Source organism: Chanodichthys erythropterus, chromosome 18, assembly GCF_024489055.1.
Source record: "Chanodichthys erythropterus isolate Z2021 chromosome 18, ASM2448905v1, whole genome shotgun sequence".
In the NCBI taxonomy this organism is placed as follows: domain Eukaryota; kingdom Metazoa; phylum Chordata; class Actinopteri; order Cypriniformes; family Xenocyprididae; genus Chanodichthys; species Chanodichthys erythropterus.
Window position 1 is genome coordinate 23,828,950 of NC_090238.1, and position 16,272 is coordinate 23,845,221.

The 16,272-nt window shown below is 35.4% G+C and overlaps 1 protein-coding gene across 1 annotated transcript; it reads left to right on the forward strand.

The window, feature by feature from the left end:
- Positions 1-3,414: 3,414 nt before the first annotated feature.
- Positions 3,415-11,530, forward strand: vsx2 (visual system homeobox 2). Its single transcript, XM_067367809.1, has 5 exons — positions 3,415-4,857; positions 5,250-5,334; positions 5,972-6,095; positions 9,093-9,273; positions 10,609-11,530. Exons 1-5 carry the CDS (start codon positions 4,431-4,433, stop codon positions 10,917-10,919), a joined length of 1,128 nt encoding a protein of 375 aa, XP_067223910.1. The 5' UTR covers positions 3,415-4,430; the 3' UTR covers positions 10,920-11,530.
- The last annotated feature ends 4,742 nt before the right edge of the window (positions 11,531-16,272 follow it).

Sequence of the window (16,272 nt, forward strand, 5' to 3'; positions counted from 1 at the left end):
TTTTTTAACTGCCTATTTTGGGGCATCATTATAAATGAGCCGATTTATGCTGTGTGGCCCCTTTAAATCTCGTGCTCTCCGCCCCCGGAGCTCGCGCTTGCCTTAAACAGTGCATAAACAAAGTTTACACAGCTAATATAACCCTCAAATGGATCTTTACAAAGTGTTCGTCATGCATGTGGCATGCATGCATTGGATTATGTGAGTATTGTATGCTTTTATATTGTTTACATTTGATTCTGAATGAGTTTGAGGCTGTGCTCTGTGGCTAACGGCGAATGCTACACTGTTGGAGAGATTTATAAAGAATGAAGATGTGTTTATGAATTATACAGACTGCCAGTGTTTAAAAATGAAAATAGCGACGGCTCTTGTCTCCGTGAATACAGTAAGAAACGATGGTAACTTTAACCACATTTAACAGTACATTAGCAACATGCTAACGAAACATTTAGAAAGACAATTTACAAATATCACGAAAAATATGATATCATGGATCATGTCAGTTATTATTGCGCCATCTGCCATTTTTCGCTATTGTACTTGCTTGCTTACCTAGTCTGATGATTCAGCTGTGCACATCCAGACGTTCATGGCTGCCCTTGTCTAATGCCTTTCATAATGTTGGGAACATGGGCTGGCATATGCAAATATTGGGGGCGTACACCGAGACTGTTACGTAACAGTCGGTGTTATGTTGAGATTCGCCTGTTCTTCGGAGGTCTTTTAAACAAATGAGATTTATATAAGAAGGAGGAAACAATGGAGTTTGAGACTCACTGTATGTCATTTCCATGTACTGAACTCTTTTTATTTAACTATGCCAAGACAAATTCAATTTTTCATTCGAGGGCACCTTTAAAGACACAATAGTTTGGGGTTGGTCTTTTTTTATGTTTTCGAAAGAAGCTATACTTTAGTGTATAAAACAGAAATGATGACTTAACTGTATTGCATTTATTAATATATTTTCACAATATTGATTGTTTCAGTTGACTGAATTATTGTAATAATGGACATTTTAATAAGATTAATGCTGAATAACATCAAGTACAATATCAGCAAGGATTTGGATGAAGGGGTTCTTAAGTGGGTCTTTGGGTGTGCCGTTTAAAGACACTCCTCTCTGCTTCAGACTATGTGTGCTTGGTGTACAAAAACAAAATGCAACATTAAAAACAATTCATCACTTCCAATACATTGCAAATACAGAATTATGACCAGAAGAGCACAAGTGATTCTTCATTTAGATTGCCTGGCATGAGAAGATCAAGCACCATGCAGCAATCTGTGTAGGGGACGGACTAATGCAATACAATGTCCCTAATACAGCCCCATTCCAAAGCTCATTACCTTGCGGTGACCTTCCAGCAGCTTCCAAGTTCTTCGTAAAGACAAATAGCTGTCAAGCATTTCAATATAAGAGAGGTCTTTATTTGTATGCATCACATCATGCTGTAATTGTTACAAGTTTGGACAAACTCTCATTTTAGCAGCTTTGAAAAAGTACACAGGGGTTGTGTCCCATTTTGCACAGAGGTCAAGGCGACGGTGTAATTTACCATCCATCTGTTTGACTAACGCAATCGTTTTTTCAGTATCTCCAGCACTAGCTTTGTGTTTGTATGATGGAGATGGCAGATTTCACTTAAAATAAGTAGGCAATAGACATGAGGCCACAAGAGACCGAATATTCACAGAAAGAGGGACATTTTTTTTTTTTTTTGCAACAGCTGTTTGCCTTTTAATCTGCCACCATCAGATCTTCCAGTCTTTGATAGGCCACCCAATCTACACGAATGACTGAACTAAATCTTTCCTTAATCTACAGCCTTATTAGTTTGTCCTCTTATGCATGTAAATCAGGATGCAGTCATTTTCATATGTAGATGGATTATTAAAAGCCGTGGAGGGAGAGTGGGTTTTTTTTTCCAGCTCACAATAAACAACAAAGCCCGGCACAGATTACAGCAGAAGCTGTGGCTACGAGAGGGCAGGAAGCAGTTTGTAATTGACAGGCTGCTTTGACAGAGCGCGAGTCTTGTGAATAGATGGGTTTATCTAGAACGGGTGATGTGTCATTAGCATATCTTGATAACATTGATTTCTTCATTACCCTTAATGAAATTTCCACTTAATGGCTTCTAATTAGTTTCAACTGGTGCTCATGTAATTGCAGCTGTAATATTTTGCTCAGCGGAGAGGAGTTTAATGCTTTGATACGACAAGGAAACTCTTGCGTGAAGTTTCATTCTCTTGCACTTTACTACATGTTTGTTTCTCAATGTGTCTGCATTTGCGGTATTCCTATATGTGATTAAACTTTACTTTTGTGTGGCTGCCAGTTTTGATGATCATCTCATGTAATTGCCATGGAGCCAGGCCAACAAAGAATTAGCATGGATGGCTAATTGAATAATGTCCCATAAGGCCACAAAATCACATGGCTTTTCTGTATTTTTAAGCTGATAAACAGTTCAAACAGGATTACAGCGCACCTTTATTAGTAAAATTCAGGGCATGGTTATTATCAGGCCACTTCGTCGTGAAAAAACATCTCAAGTGTGTTCAGTGTAGCTATTAATAATTAGCCAGAAAAACAACACTCTCTCGGGAGCGCGCGCTCGGATGCTTTCCCTAGTGTGTCTCTGACGCCACGCGTCTGACGTTCTGCTGGTGTCGTATGAATCATGACGTTTATTTATGCATCAGCACATGGCACTTTGATAAGATTGGTGTTATCTCTGTCTCCATCAACGGCTCGCTGCTCATTTCCATAAATTATCTTCCAGTAATTATCTGTCCAGATGTCCAAATTGTGCCACAAATTATCTGCAAAACGAATCAAAATCCCACTGTAATTTTAGTAATAGCTGATTAGACCTCGGTGTATTAAAGAAACTTGGATGTAATTAGAATAAGCTATATTTTGCAGTCTGTTCAGATGGGTATCGACTATGTTTTATATGCAACAGTTCTGAAAGTGTATAATGAAGAATAATGGAAGATGTCCAAATTCACCTGGATTTGTCCCACTAAATACCCTTTAAAATTAAACTTATTTGCATTTATCTTTATATAAGCATATATTTTTATGGTCATAATATTGGACAACTTCCTGCTGGTCTTCAGCTTACAATTGACTAAATATAAATTTCATATTAATTATATTTAAATATATTGCATTATATTAAGCTGATTTCTCTGAATTTCTTATCATGAAAATTTTACAGTTATGTGATATGACTATTACGATTATGAATATTAAGTGCATGAATGTACGTTTAAGTGCACATTTGTTCTTATTTGGTAGGATGAAGATACAGAAATTATAAATTGCACCATGAACATGTTTTCATGGGGGGAATATAAATTTAAAAAAGATGAATTTCTTGAAAAATTAGTTGTTTACCGTAATTTTTTACTATATTTCTTTTTTTTTTTTTTTTTTTTTTTTAATCTCAAAATTCAGTGTCATTCCCAAACATGCAGGAAGCCTTGTCATATAATATTCTAAGAACTTATTTTTTAAAGATGTTTTGCTAATTTGCATGACCCATTTATGTTTGGATCCTTGAACCTCGAAACGTTTTATTTTAAACCTAAAATGGATTTGGAATATTTAGCGATTTAGGAATTATAAATCCTCGCACGTTCGCACGTGTGGAACCCTTCAGGAGTTCTTTAAACTAAACTAAGCAATCTCAACTGGACACATTCGACCTTATATTAAATTATATATAGTTTTATTAGTTGTATTATTCAATAAAATAACTAATTTGTCAAATTTTCTTGTTTGCTTGCGTGAATAACTTCATTCATCATAGCCTACTGTTTGATTTGGTTCTCACAACAATTATTGTAATGCTTCTGATCGGTCTGTCATTGCTGACGACATTTGTCTTACCTATAGGCTTTTCCGTTGTCCAGGTGTCCTTTTTATTTCAGACAAAATATTCCCATTATTTTATCATAGATACACGTAAAACAGATTCCTAAACCCGTTAAAAATAGACATAACTCGTCTAAAATGTTGAAGCAAACAGAAAATTTGGTTATCGAAGATTAGCCTTTATTATGATATTGATTAAATTACGACTGAATTTATTTCGAAATAGGCTATAATTTCGAAGTGATCTCATTTTATTTTCTAATTTTGGTTAAATGCCTGATTAACACATAATTGCAAGCAAAATGTGATGTGAATGAAATGATATCATGCATGACAAACAGGGAGAGCAGCATCCTGTATCCACTGGAATTCTAAATCACTCACTCGCCGCTGATTGGCTGTTGAGTTTTGACCCTTGTTGGGATGGACCTGTTGGATAAAAGGAGAATTTCTAGAGGGATCATGCGTATTGCACCGTGGATGCCTGTGCACAAGGGACCGACTCGTATGTGAAGAAGGGAATAGTCTCAGAGGCACCATGACAGGAAAGGATGGGGCTGTTTTGTCGGAAAGTTTGAACAAATCAAAATCAGTGTGTGCCGCTGAGAACGGGGGAAATAACAATCCACATCTGTCAAAGAGCAGCACCACACATCCGCCTAAATGCACGGGCTTCGGCATCCAGGAGATCCTGGGACTAAATAAAGAGCCGTCCTCGGCTCCGCGGAGCACACTGGACTCGTTCCCTGCCGGGGCGCACCTTCTAGCCAGCAGGTCGATGCTCGGTCCAGCTGGTGTTGGTGTTGGGGTCGGGGTCGGGATGGGCTTAATTGGCCCTGGAGGTATTCCATCGTTCTACAGCCAGCCCGCGTTTCTTGAGGTGCTGTCAGACGCGCAGAACGTCCATCTACAGCCGCTCAACAGGACAGTGGGCCCGCTGGAAAATAACCAGTCTGCCAGCTCAGGTACAGGCCTGCGAAATTCACCTTTAACGCCCGCTCGGGGTTTGTCCTTTGTAAGACAAAGGTCCAATTTCTTGTTGTTATAGTGCCCTGTCATTATGTTAACTGAAGGGAGAAAGGCCTTAATAATAGGCTAATATCAATACAGTTCTTGTTGTTGCTATTTATAGGCCACACATTTTTTCAAGACGGAAATGTGCAATAAAAAGCCTTGCAACCTGTTGTCTGTTTTATTTAAATGATTTATAATAATAGGCTAGATATTATATTTTCCTACAAATCACAAGTTATTAACATTTGTCAAAAGTGTTAAATAGCAGTTTTTAAAATTAAAATATTTTACATTTTGAAAATGCCTCAGCCATTTTGAATGACATTTCCTCCAACTGTTACAGATTCAGAGGATGTTTCTTCAAGCGAAAGAAAAATATCAAAGTCTTCACTGAGTCAGAGCAAGAAGAGAAAAAAGAGGCGACACAGGTAGGCTGAACGAATGTAAATTGACACTTATTTTTAGCATTATTGCCGGAATGAAATTAAATTTCTGGAACAGAGGAATTGAAAAAAAAAATATTCCTCGGTTTGGCAATCACGGGTATACGAACTGGAAAAGAACATTTGGGAAACTGACGAACTGCGGTTATGATGCCCAGATCTCTGTGCCTTTTTTTGAGAGCTAATTATGTTTTGTTTTGTTTTGTTTTGTTTTTTCGTAACGAGTTAATTAAATGCTCGTAGGTTTTAAAGGGCAGTGAAAATAGCCTATTTTCCTTTATAATAATAATAATAATAATAATACATTGTCGTTGTGATTTGTATTTTTATATTGTAATTTTGTACGAGGCAGTTAGCTTCTTTTTATAGTTCAATTACAGTTAGAAACACCTACAATAATATTAATTATGATTTTTGTTTTTTTCCTATTTTAAATGTTCGAACAAAATAAATGAATAGGCTAGACACAATTTTCTTGTTCGTTAAACTAATTTAAAACCTAAAAGAAAACATTTACACCTCGACACTGTTTCACTCAATTTGAGTAGTTATTTCAATACAATTTATGCGTGATGTTTCTAATATTGATTTCCTATGACAATTGAATGTTGTTCTTTTGTAGAACAATATTTACATCTTACCAGCTGGAAGAACTGGAGAAGGCTTTTAACGAGGCTCATTATCCGGATGTGTACGCCAGAGAAATGCTGGCCATGAAAACCGAGCTTCCCGAGGACAGAATACAGGTAAGGAACGAACACTCGCCGCTTGAATTAAACGAGAATATAAGGAAACGACAGCCATCGAACGCTCTTTTATTTTTTAAACAAAAAGCCTAATCGTTTTTTTTTCTTTATGCGGGCGTTGCCTATGTGATCATTTTTCGTGACAAGCTATTTGACTTTTATTATTAGCACATGTTGTCCAAAATAAAAATTGAAAATGTTTTCTTATTTTTGTTTTTTTTACATTAAGACGTAAAAATATTTTGATGTCTTATAAAATTGCAATCACGCCAGTTTCTTTTTCTTTTCTTTCTTTCTTACTTTCGTAAAATGCTTTGATTTATTTCCTATTTTTACATCAATATGACTAATTAGGTAGGCTATCTCAACATATTGTTTTAAATTATTTCCAAGGAAAAGTTTACACTTAAAAATTAGGATATTAATAAGCACACACACACAAAAAGGACTGATGCAATAAAATAAATTAATCTTGGGTTGGATTTGGTAAATAGGTCTTTAGACTGAGCCCATATAGGTAATCTTATTTTACACACTATAAATGAAGATGCTCTCGGAGATGTCCTTCAGATATGCTGCTTTGTGGGCCTAATCAAGGAACTTTGAAGTGCCTCAAAACCTTTCCTCGCATGACCCATTGTTGATGTATCAGTGTTTAGAGTTCGTGCAGGAACTTGTTGGTTCCTCAGAGAACTGACCTTTTAAAAGCCGTGTAGCCTTTAGGTTCTCAGGAGGTTCTGCCAGTGTGATGATCTGGAAATTGTGCCTGAAGTATCTTTTCCGTTTGGAGTGACCCTATGTGTATGCTGTATGTTGCGTGCATTTAGTTAATCGGATAGTGGTTTGTGTAGGGGTTAGTTGGGGAGGGAAATGATTCACGTCAGCAGCAGAAGGTAAATCAGTGGTCTTATGGGGGTTAGAGCACTCTAATTAGCCCTGCTGCACTCTTAAAAGTAAACGTTCCACAAAAGGACCCCAGCAAATTCCAGCAATGCCACAGAAGAACCATTTTTGGTTATTAGTTATTAAAATAACCATTTTTTTTTTCTAGTGTTAAGAACATTTTTTAAAATCTGATTTTTTTTTTCGACTGTACCTTTTGTGGAATGAAAGGATCCCATGGATGTTGAAGGTTCTTAATGGAACAATAGATGCCAATAAGAACCTTTATTTTTAAGAGTGTGAGGGGATTTTTCGAAAGTTATTATTTCTTTTCATACCTATGAGCATATATTTCAAAAGGGGTTTCAAAAGTTTCTGTGATTATTAAAGATAGATTATTCCACAAGTTTGTCAGAGTGTAACAATAGCCTAATAATAGGCTAATAATAATGCTTGCGCTTTACTTTTCGATTAGTTTAAGTCGATAATGACAAATACTATGTATCACTTTATAAATTTACATTCTAAATAAAAATATTTAAGAATATCTTTTTAGATATAGCCTATAATTTTTTAGATAATTATTTCTCTAAATGGCGCCTCGAAAATGACATTTAATAGTTAGTAAGCTAAAATAAGTTGGAAGACTGTAAAAACATCGAAATCCCTTTAAAATAGTCGACCACCCTGAAAGTCATTGTACAATTCGCACACTGACTATATTGATCAAGTTCAGCATCCCACTAGGACAGATAATATCTCATCGGCCTCATCAGGGAGCGAGAGAGAGAGAGAGTGTGTGTGTGTGTGTGTGTGTGTGCGTGCGAGAGAGAGAGAGAGAGAGAGAGAGAGAGAGAGAGAGAGAGAGAGAGAGAGAGAGAAAGGCGCTAACGACCTAATCAAGCAATCAAGGCGGAAGAAGATTACTGTGTGACCTGAACCATCCATCTGCTGGCACGCCTTTTAATTTCCTTCTCATTACCGTGCCTCTCAGTGAATAAATAATAAGGAAATAAATAAATAATTCTATTTCAATCCAAAGTAAAATTAACATCTAATTTTCTCATCGAGTGTAATTAGTTAAATGAGAAAAGCCCGTCGTGTTCCGATGGAAGGGATGTGGCGAGATGTGGGGAGTTCAAATGAAATAACTACATTGAATTTATTAGCACGGGTCAATGGCGCTGCTCTCTCGGGTCCTGCTCGTTTAATTTCCCGTGATATTTGCCCGCCTGTCCACCATCGATTGGGCTCGAAATTAACTTATTTTTCAATCAGCTTCTGCGTGCCCTTGGGGTCGTCTCTCATCGCTGTCTCCACGCGCTTTCTTTTGAGTGCCCGATAACCAATTTCTCCTCAAAAAGTATCTTGCATGAAATGAGGGCTATCATCATCGGCATTACCAGAAAAGATTGGAAAATGGTTTTGATAATTTCTTATCCAATGTCTGGCCTCTCTGGACCCGACAGCCCCTCCTCCTCCTCCTCCTCCTCGCCCTCCCTCCCTCCGTCAGCTCTGCTAGCAGCTAGAATTAGTGAAGGGCAATTGCTGGTTAACTGCTGTGATAGCTGATCAACCTGCGCTCGCGTCGCGTCATGACAGGACTGAACTGCAGGCGCTTTGCGCGTCGTGTCGTTTATCTGAAATGGACACTAGCCTATATGCTGCCCGCCTGCCTAAACTGTTTGCGCAATCATGTAACAGGCCCACATATGCCTACAATATGACAGTGGTAGTTGATAAGCCATAGCCTAAAAATTGTTTTCAATTGGCACACTGGAAATTACGTTGGCTATTTGTTATTCTAGATTTGTGTTGAAAATTTCAACAGCATGCTGTTGTTTGTTCGATTATCCTAATTAAAAGGGTTACATCACCCAAAAATGTAAATTATGGCATCATTTAGGCTACTCACCTTCATGTTTTTTCAAATCTGTTTGATTATCTTGCTGAAACAAGCGCACAGAAAAATATTTTAGACAGATTGACAACCTCACCTTTTACTTTTCATCTTTTCCATATGAATGTCTGTCATTCCGCCTAAAATATTCCTATATAGACTAGACTTTTTTGGCTATCTTTATTAATAAACTATATACATTTAATTATGGACAGGTGTGGTTCCAAAATCGGAGGGCCAAGTGGAGAAAGCGGGAGAAGTGTTGGGGTCGCAGCAGCGTGATGGCGGAGTACGGGCTCTACGGCGCAATGGTGCGTCATTCCATCCCGCTGCCCGAGTCCATACTGAAGTCTGCTAAAGATGGCATCATGGACTCCTGTGCCCCCTGGCTTCTAGGTATTCCAGAGCACATTAAGACTAGTTATTTATTTATTACACCTTTATTTTCATTTTTATTGACCTTTATAATTCACCATCATTATAACTAATTGCAGCATGAATTTTATAAATCTTTAGTCCTCTCTAATTCAGAGCCTTTCCTATACTCTAAATATTGTATTTCACTTGTCACCAGCACTGCTGAATTTCAGCTTTATATGCATGAACATTATGAATCAAAATTTCTGAGAGCAGATCTACATCATATCTATATATGCAAAATTGTCTAACCAGTACAAGCATTTTGAATTTAAACCTGTAAATTAAGTAATTTGGTTACATTTAAAATAATGTTCTCAGTCCATAATTTAAATGTCATATTTTTAGCATGTTTTAAATTGTATTTAACCACTTTGCAGCAATAATTTACTGTATTGCAAAAAAAGTTTAGCCATATAATTAAATTGCTATACTTTATCATCATCATCATCATCATCACCATCATCAAACTTTATTATAGACTCAGGGTCCAAATTTAAAAACAGATAATACATAAAATACAACAGCACACACACACACACACACACACACACACACACACAGGTTTGTTGTGCTATCAAAGTGAGGACATTCCATAGGCATAATGGTTTTTATACTGTACAAACTGTATATTCAATCCCCCTATACCCCTAAACCTATTCTGCCATTCTGCATTTTTACATTTTTAATAAAACATTGTTTAGTATGTTTTTAAAGCTATTTAAATATGAGCACTCATGAAATGTCCTCATATTTCATGTTTACGTCGTAATAACAGCATAATACCCTTGTCATTATACAAATTTGTGTCCTCTTAAATCACAAAAACGTGCACACACACACACACAAAAGATATAAATCAATGTGTTACACGAATACACAGTGTCTCCGCAGCTTGAACTGATAATGTGTAGTGCTGACCCTTATATTTGATAAACCCACAATAATTTCATTTTTTGAAGCCTTAAGATGACAAACATTATACATTAGATTTTGTTACATGGCTTGAAAATTTTAACTCCTGCAACCACCAGTAGCAAGCTACTCTGTACGCTTGCTATTCTATAATTGAAAATAAAATACTAAGGCTTTACTTAAATTATTCAATTCTAATAACAAACAACAAAAATAATATTACTGTATTTTTTATTTAGTCATCTTTTTTTCTTATCATCCATTTATTCGTGACTCTCATGGCTCAGATTAGTCATATGCTGTCACTAAATCTAAAATCTCTCTTGCTATTTCCAGTTCAAGATGGTTTTCCTACCACCAGCTGCTTTTCTAAACACGAATACCCACCATTCTTTGCAGGGATGCACAAGAAGTCCTTGGAGACTGCTGCAGTCCAACCACATGAGAAGTCAGATGTCACTCAGATGAAACCCACCAATCCCAAGGCGGATGAGGCCGAGGCTGAAGAAAGGAGGACAGAGTCACCTATGTCTAAAGAGGAACTGAGGGAGAACAGTATTGCTGTTCTCAGGGCAAAAGCACAGGAGCACAGTGCCAAAGTGCTGGGAACCGTTTCCTCGGAGAGACTAGAGCACAAAATGGAGACGTCGTTGACAGAGGAGAAGTCCTGCGAACAGATAGATGCGAAAGAAGAGGAAAAGAGTTCTTAGATTGTGCGTTTCTTCGTAATGCCATAAAATGTGCTTGGTGTGAAAATATCTGGGCTATTTTCTCTTCCTCATATTCCTGCACTGTCTCCAAGATAACACTGGACTTTTGATTCTCAATGTTCCTCTGCATTTTATTTCATTTAGCAAGATCAAAACCTCTTAAAATTTTCCAGTATTTTGATGGTGGCATCAGTCCATCATGCCAGTGACTGATAAAATGTTTTTTTAAATATAGGCCTACAAAAACTCTTATGAATACTGTGTACTGAATACTGATTGCCAGCGTACTCAGTGCTGTTTGCAGAACAGCTCAATTAAATAAGATTAAATGTTTGGATATTTAATTTCAGGATAAATTAATATTGTCATTATCAGAAAATAATTGATCAAGACCTGCGCTTTGAAATAACAGTATTCTATTCTTTTTCATTTTGTACAGAACCCCATCAAACTCTCGGTGGTTAAAAGTTGTAATAGAGTGTATTGCTGTATATATTGTAAATTAAGATAGCCTGCTACAGTATTGTTTGAACTATACATCAATGTACTGTAGTCTTATTATGTGATTTTTTCGTAACATGTAAAATGCAATACAAATTATTAAAAAAAGGATGAACAATGCTAACCTGTTTTACATCAACTGTGTTTTAAATCATAATTAAAAGAGAACAAATATGAACAAACTGAACTTTTTTACATACAGAATCAGTTTAAGTTAAAGGTTACATGATGCTATAATGAAGTACTTAAAATCCAAATTTGCACTAAAATCATTTTCTTTGTTGCATTTTGCAATGTTTCGCTCTATCTGCCTGGAGTAACAATCATTTATATGTAGCCTAAACAGTTCTGTGTCACTGAGCGTAATCCGACACAGTTGAGAGGCCTCAATCTGGACAGATTAAACAGCAGGACTGATGCATAACAGACATATGGGAGAGAGCATGAAAGCAGTCCTAGATAAAGTGCTCTCACTGAGGCTAGCTCTATCTATCTATCTATCTATCTATCTATCTATCTATCTATCTATCTATCTATCTATCTATCTATCTATCTATCTGTCTGTCTGTCTGTCTGTCTGTCTGTCTGTCTGTCTGTCTGTCTGTCTGTCTGTCTGTCTGTCTGTCTGTCTGTCTGTCTGTCTATCTATCTATCTATCTATCTATCTATCTATCTATCTATCTATCTATCTATCTATCTATCTATCTATCTATCTATCTATCTATCTAAAAACCCAGTGGTTGGGTTACATGTTTGCCCAACATGCTGGGCAGTTTTATTTAACCCAACTATTGTTTAAAAATTACTACACTCTAAAAACTGCTGGGTTAAATATGGACAAAACCAGGGATTGGGTTGTTTTCACCCAGCCATTTTTTCCAACCAATTTTGGATTTATTTTTTTAGCCAGCAATATATTAATATAGTAAAAGGCATGTTTTTACTCACCCTCAAATAGGGGCAAATTTGTGGGGTATTTTAAACTGAAACTTGACCAGACCAGAGACTTATAATACATCATGTGAAAGAGGGCATAATAGGTCCCTTTTAACCCAACCTGCTGGGTTTGTCCATATTTTACCCAGCTTAGTTTGTTTTTAACCCAGCATTTTTTAGAGTGTATATGGCTGGCTTAAAATTAACCAAAAATAGGTTGGAAATTACATGTTGGGTTAAAGTTGGGTTGAAAATGGACAAACCCAGCGGATGGGTTAAATGTTTGCCCAACCTGCTGGGTAGTTTTATTTAAACCAACTATTGTTTAAAAATTGCTATATGGCTAGCTTAAAATGAACCCAAAATAGTTGGGAAATTAAAAACCAGATGCAATTAGAGGCAACAATAATAGACAAAAGGTGAATGTTTATTAATAAGCTTTAATGTTTTATTAATATAAATTTAATAGTTTAATAGTTTATTAATATAAATTTATTAATAAGCAATTTAATAAATGTTTATTGTTTAATAATTATTCATTGAACATTAATAAATGATCATTTCCAACATACTTTGGGTTAATTTTAATTAAGCAATACAGTAATTTTTAAACAATAGTTGAGTTAAATAAGACTACCCAGCAGGTTGGGCAAACATTTAACCCTACCGCTGGGTTAAAACAACCCAATTGCTGGGTTTGTCCATTTTCAACCCAACTTGGGTTGTTTTTAACCCAGCATTTTTTAGAGTGTAAAAATCAGACACTAGAGGAAACAATAATAATCAAAAGACATTTATTAATAAGCAATTTAATTGTTTAATAATAATTAATTAAACTTATTAATAAATGCTCATTTATTAAACATACTAATAGATGTTAATTTACAGCACATTTTGGGTTCATTTTAAAACAGCCTATCGCTGGGTTTGTCCATTTTCAACCCAACTTGGGTTGTTTTTAACCCAGCATTTTTAGAGTCATCCATCCATCCATCCTTCCTTCCTTCCTTCCATCCATCCATATGTCCATCCGTCCGTCCGTCCATCCATCCATCCATTCAAGAGGCTAGTTCTCCTGAATTACTGCACTGATATTTTGAATGAATAAGACCCAGAATTCCAGTCAAGCAGATATTAGCCATTCTTGGATGCTTTATAATTTAAAAATCCTCACATAACAGGATAGAGAAAAGCATGGTAATTATCTTACGACTGCACATAATTAAATATTAGCCATAAAAATTGCCATGTTTAAACCTAATAAATGAAAATATATAGGTCTTCCTCTGGCTAATCCGTAAATTGTGAAATCAATCAGGATTTGTGCTGATTAGAAGAACCATCCAAAAGGATGTTGCACATGCTCTCTATTTCATCTGGGTTGTTGATCCTTTCCATGCCCTTATTACCAAGGCCTGTCAACAGATTATTGATACGCACTGTAATTTAATTTACTTAGTGTCTGCGTAATTAATTAGTTGACATCTGGGGTGATAAGGCTAGGCTTATAGCAACAGAATACTGTATCTCTATCCGCTTTTCTGACATCTCTGTCACCCAGCTGATCCTGCAGGCATATTAGCCATTTACATTTCTCTATATTGCTCTAGACATGGTTTAATAAATAAATGTTGTTCAAAAACTAAAATGAACTCACTGCTTTTATACTGTGATACGTGTTTTATTAACTAGTTTGTTCTTGGTATACAGAGACGTAGATAAGCTGTTTGTGACAATACTAGTTTCTTTGTTTAGGACTTATGGCAGCTCTCTCATGCACTCTCACTAAGAGAAAATCCTGAATCACATAAAGTACTTGTGCAGGCTAATCCCACAATGTCACTAATGGTGGCCATTAGAGGGCTGGCTGAGGGATGAACTGGACTTATCCATGCTGTCTTTAGAGTGATTTCTTAATCAGATTGTGATGATCACCAAGCTGCTGTGTCGTTAAGTAACGTAGGCAATTAAGATGTTTGAAAATAGTCTTTTCTGGAGTAAAGAAAGGTAAGAAAGGATTACATCCATGTAGAATACATTTTGATATCAATGAAACTGATTTGAATTATTAATTGATTTCTAAATCATTTAATCGTAAAGCTGGTCCAATGACTTCATGTGGAGTCTTTACTAATAATCTTATGTTAATATATAAAATAAAATTTGGCTGAATGCTTTTTTGTTGGGATAACATTTGCCATGATCATTAAAAATAATATATCATTTGAATATTATTACTCTTCGCACATGACCATTATCTAAGTATCGCACAGTTACAGGGAAAAATATCTTGGGAGTAAAAAAAGGTTTTGAAAGAAATTTTTCTCTCCCACCTAAAAAAGGTGTTTTTTGTGTGTATTATTTTGTATTATATACAATATGTATTATTATATTGTAAAAAATGTTTGGACTGCACAAGTCTTTGTGAGAAAATGGCATATTTTGAAGGCATAATAACATGTTTGTTTAGTGGACTTGATGATTATTATATTATAGGTGTTACTCTGTTTGAGGGTATTTTGGCCCATTAAAATAATAGCAACAATGTGATAAAAAAAAAAAAAAAAAAATTCCTATTAGTGATTCAGCATGACAAAAGAGACCATGAAATGTGGATTGAGAAATGTAAAAGTGGAGTCTTCCTGCCCCCTGCTGGAGATTTACTGTAATATGTAGGTAATTTACTCAGGGGAAATACATCATCTGATTCACAAACACACCAACATTAACCTACTATGGTGTTTTAGTCTTAATAATAAATATTTTGGATTGTGTGCATATAACGGCTTTCCCTACGATATACACTCTAAAAAATGCTGGGTCAAAAACAACCCAAATTGGGTTGAAAATGGACAAACCCAGCGGTTGGGTTAAATGTTTGCCCAACGTGCTGGGTAGTTTTATTTAAACCAACTATTATTTTAAAATTGCTATATGGCTAGCTTAAAATGAACCCCAAATAGTTGGGAAATTAAAAACCAGATGCAATTAGAGAACAATAATAGACAAAAGGTGAATGCTTATAAGCTTTAATATTTTATTAATATAAATTTAATAGTTTTAATATACATTTATTAATAAGCAATTTAATAAATGTTTATTATTTAATAATTATTCATTGAACATTAATAAATGATCATTTCCAACATACTTTGGGTTAATTTTAATTAAGCAATACAGTAATTTTTAAACAATAGTTGAGTTAAATAAAACTACCCAGCAGGTTGGGCAAACATTTAACCCTACCGCTGGGTTAAAACAACCCAATTGCTGGATTTGTCCATTTTCAACCCAAATTGGGTTGTTTTTAACCCAGCATTTTATAGTCTTTATTCAGCTATTGGCATTTTTTGTCCCTGTATAAATTTTAAGAAATACAATTTTCACACTCTCATAGTTTATCCACTAACAATGTCCAACAGTGTTTATACATGCAACAGAGAGAATTATATTCTTGTTTATTCTTCTGAAAATCAAAAACATTTCACCCAACCAACACATCTCAAATTATGTACTATTATGAGTTAAATCTACTCTAGGCTACATTATTATAAGAAAGTCTCTCATTATTATGATTTACTGAATAATATTTTTGCTAAACTCTGGCGTAAACAGGCTTCCATATTAATGTATATGTTGGGTTAAAAAAATGGAGATAAAAAAATATTGTTAAATGTATAAGATATGCCTACTGTACACAATTCATAGTAATACATGAGATATTATGAAATGTCAAAAGTGATAGGAATTAATCAGAAAAAGGGACAATTGTTGACTAAGGTGTGTCCCAAAGTTATTTAATACTTCTCAAATTGTGTTTCTCCATCATTCAATATGAAAGAAGTTTTTTTTCATCGAATAATAAACCCTTTTTTCATGAGAAGTGTCTTCACATCTTAACAATAATTCTTGTTTA

Coding starts and splice junctions, on each gene's coding strand:
- vsx2 (XM_067367809.1), top strand. CDS start 4,431: ATGACAGGAAAGGATGGGGCTGTTTTGTCGGAAAGTTTGAACAAATCA. Junction 5,335..5,971: donor AGAAAAAAGAGGCGACACAG/GTAGGCTGAACG, acceptor GTTCTTTTGTAG/AACAATATTTACATCTTACC. Junction 9,274..10,608: donor CTGTGCCCCCTGGCTTCTAG/GTATTCCAGAGC, acceptor CATTCTTTGCAG/GGATGCACAAGAAGTCCTTG.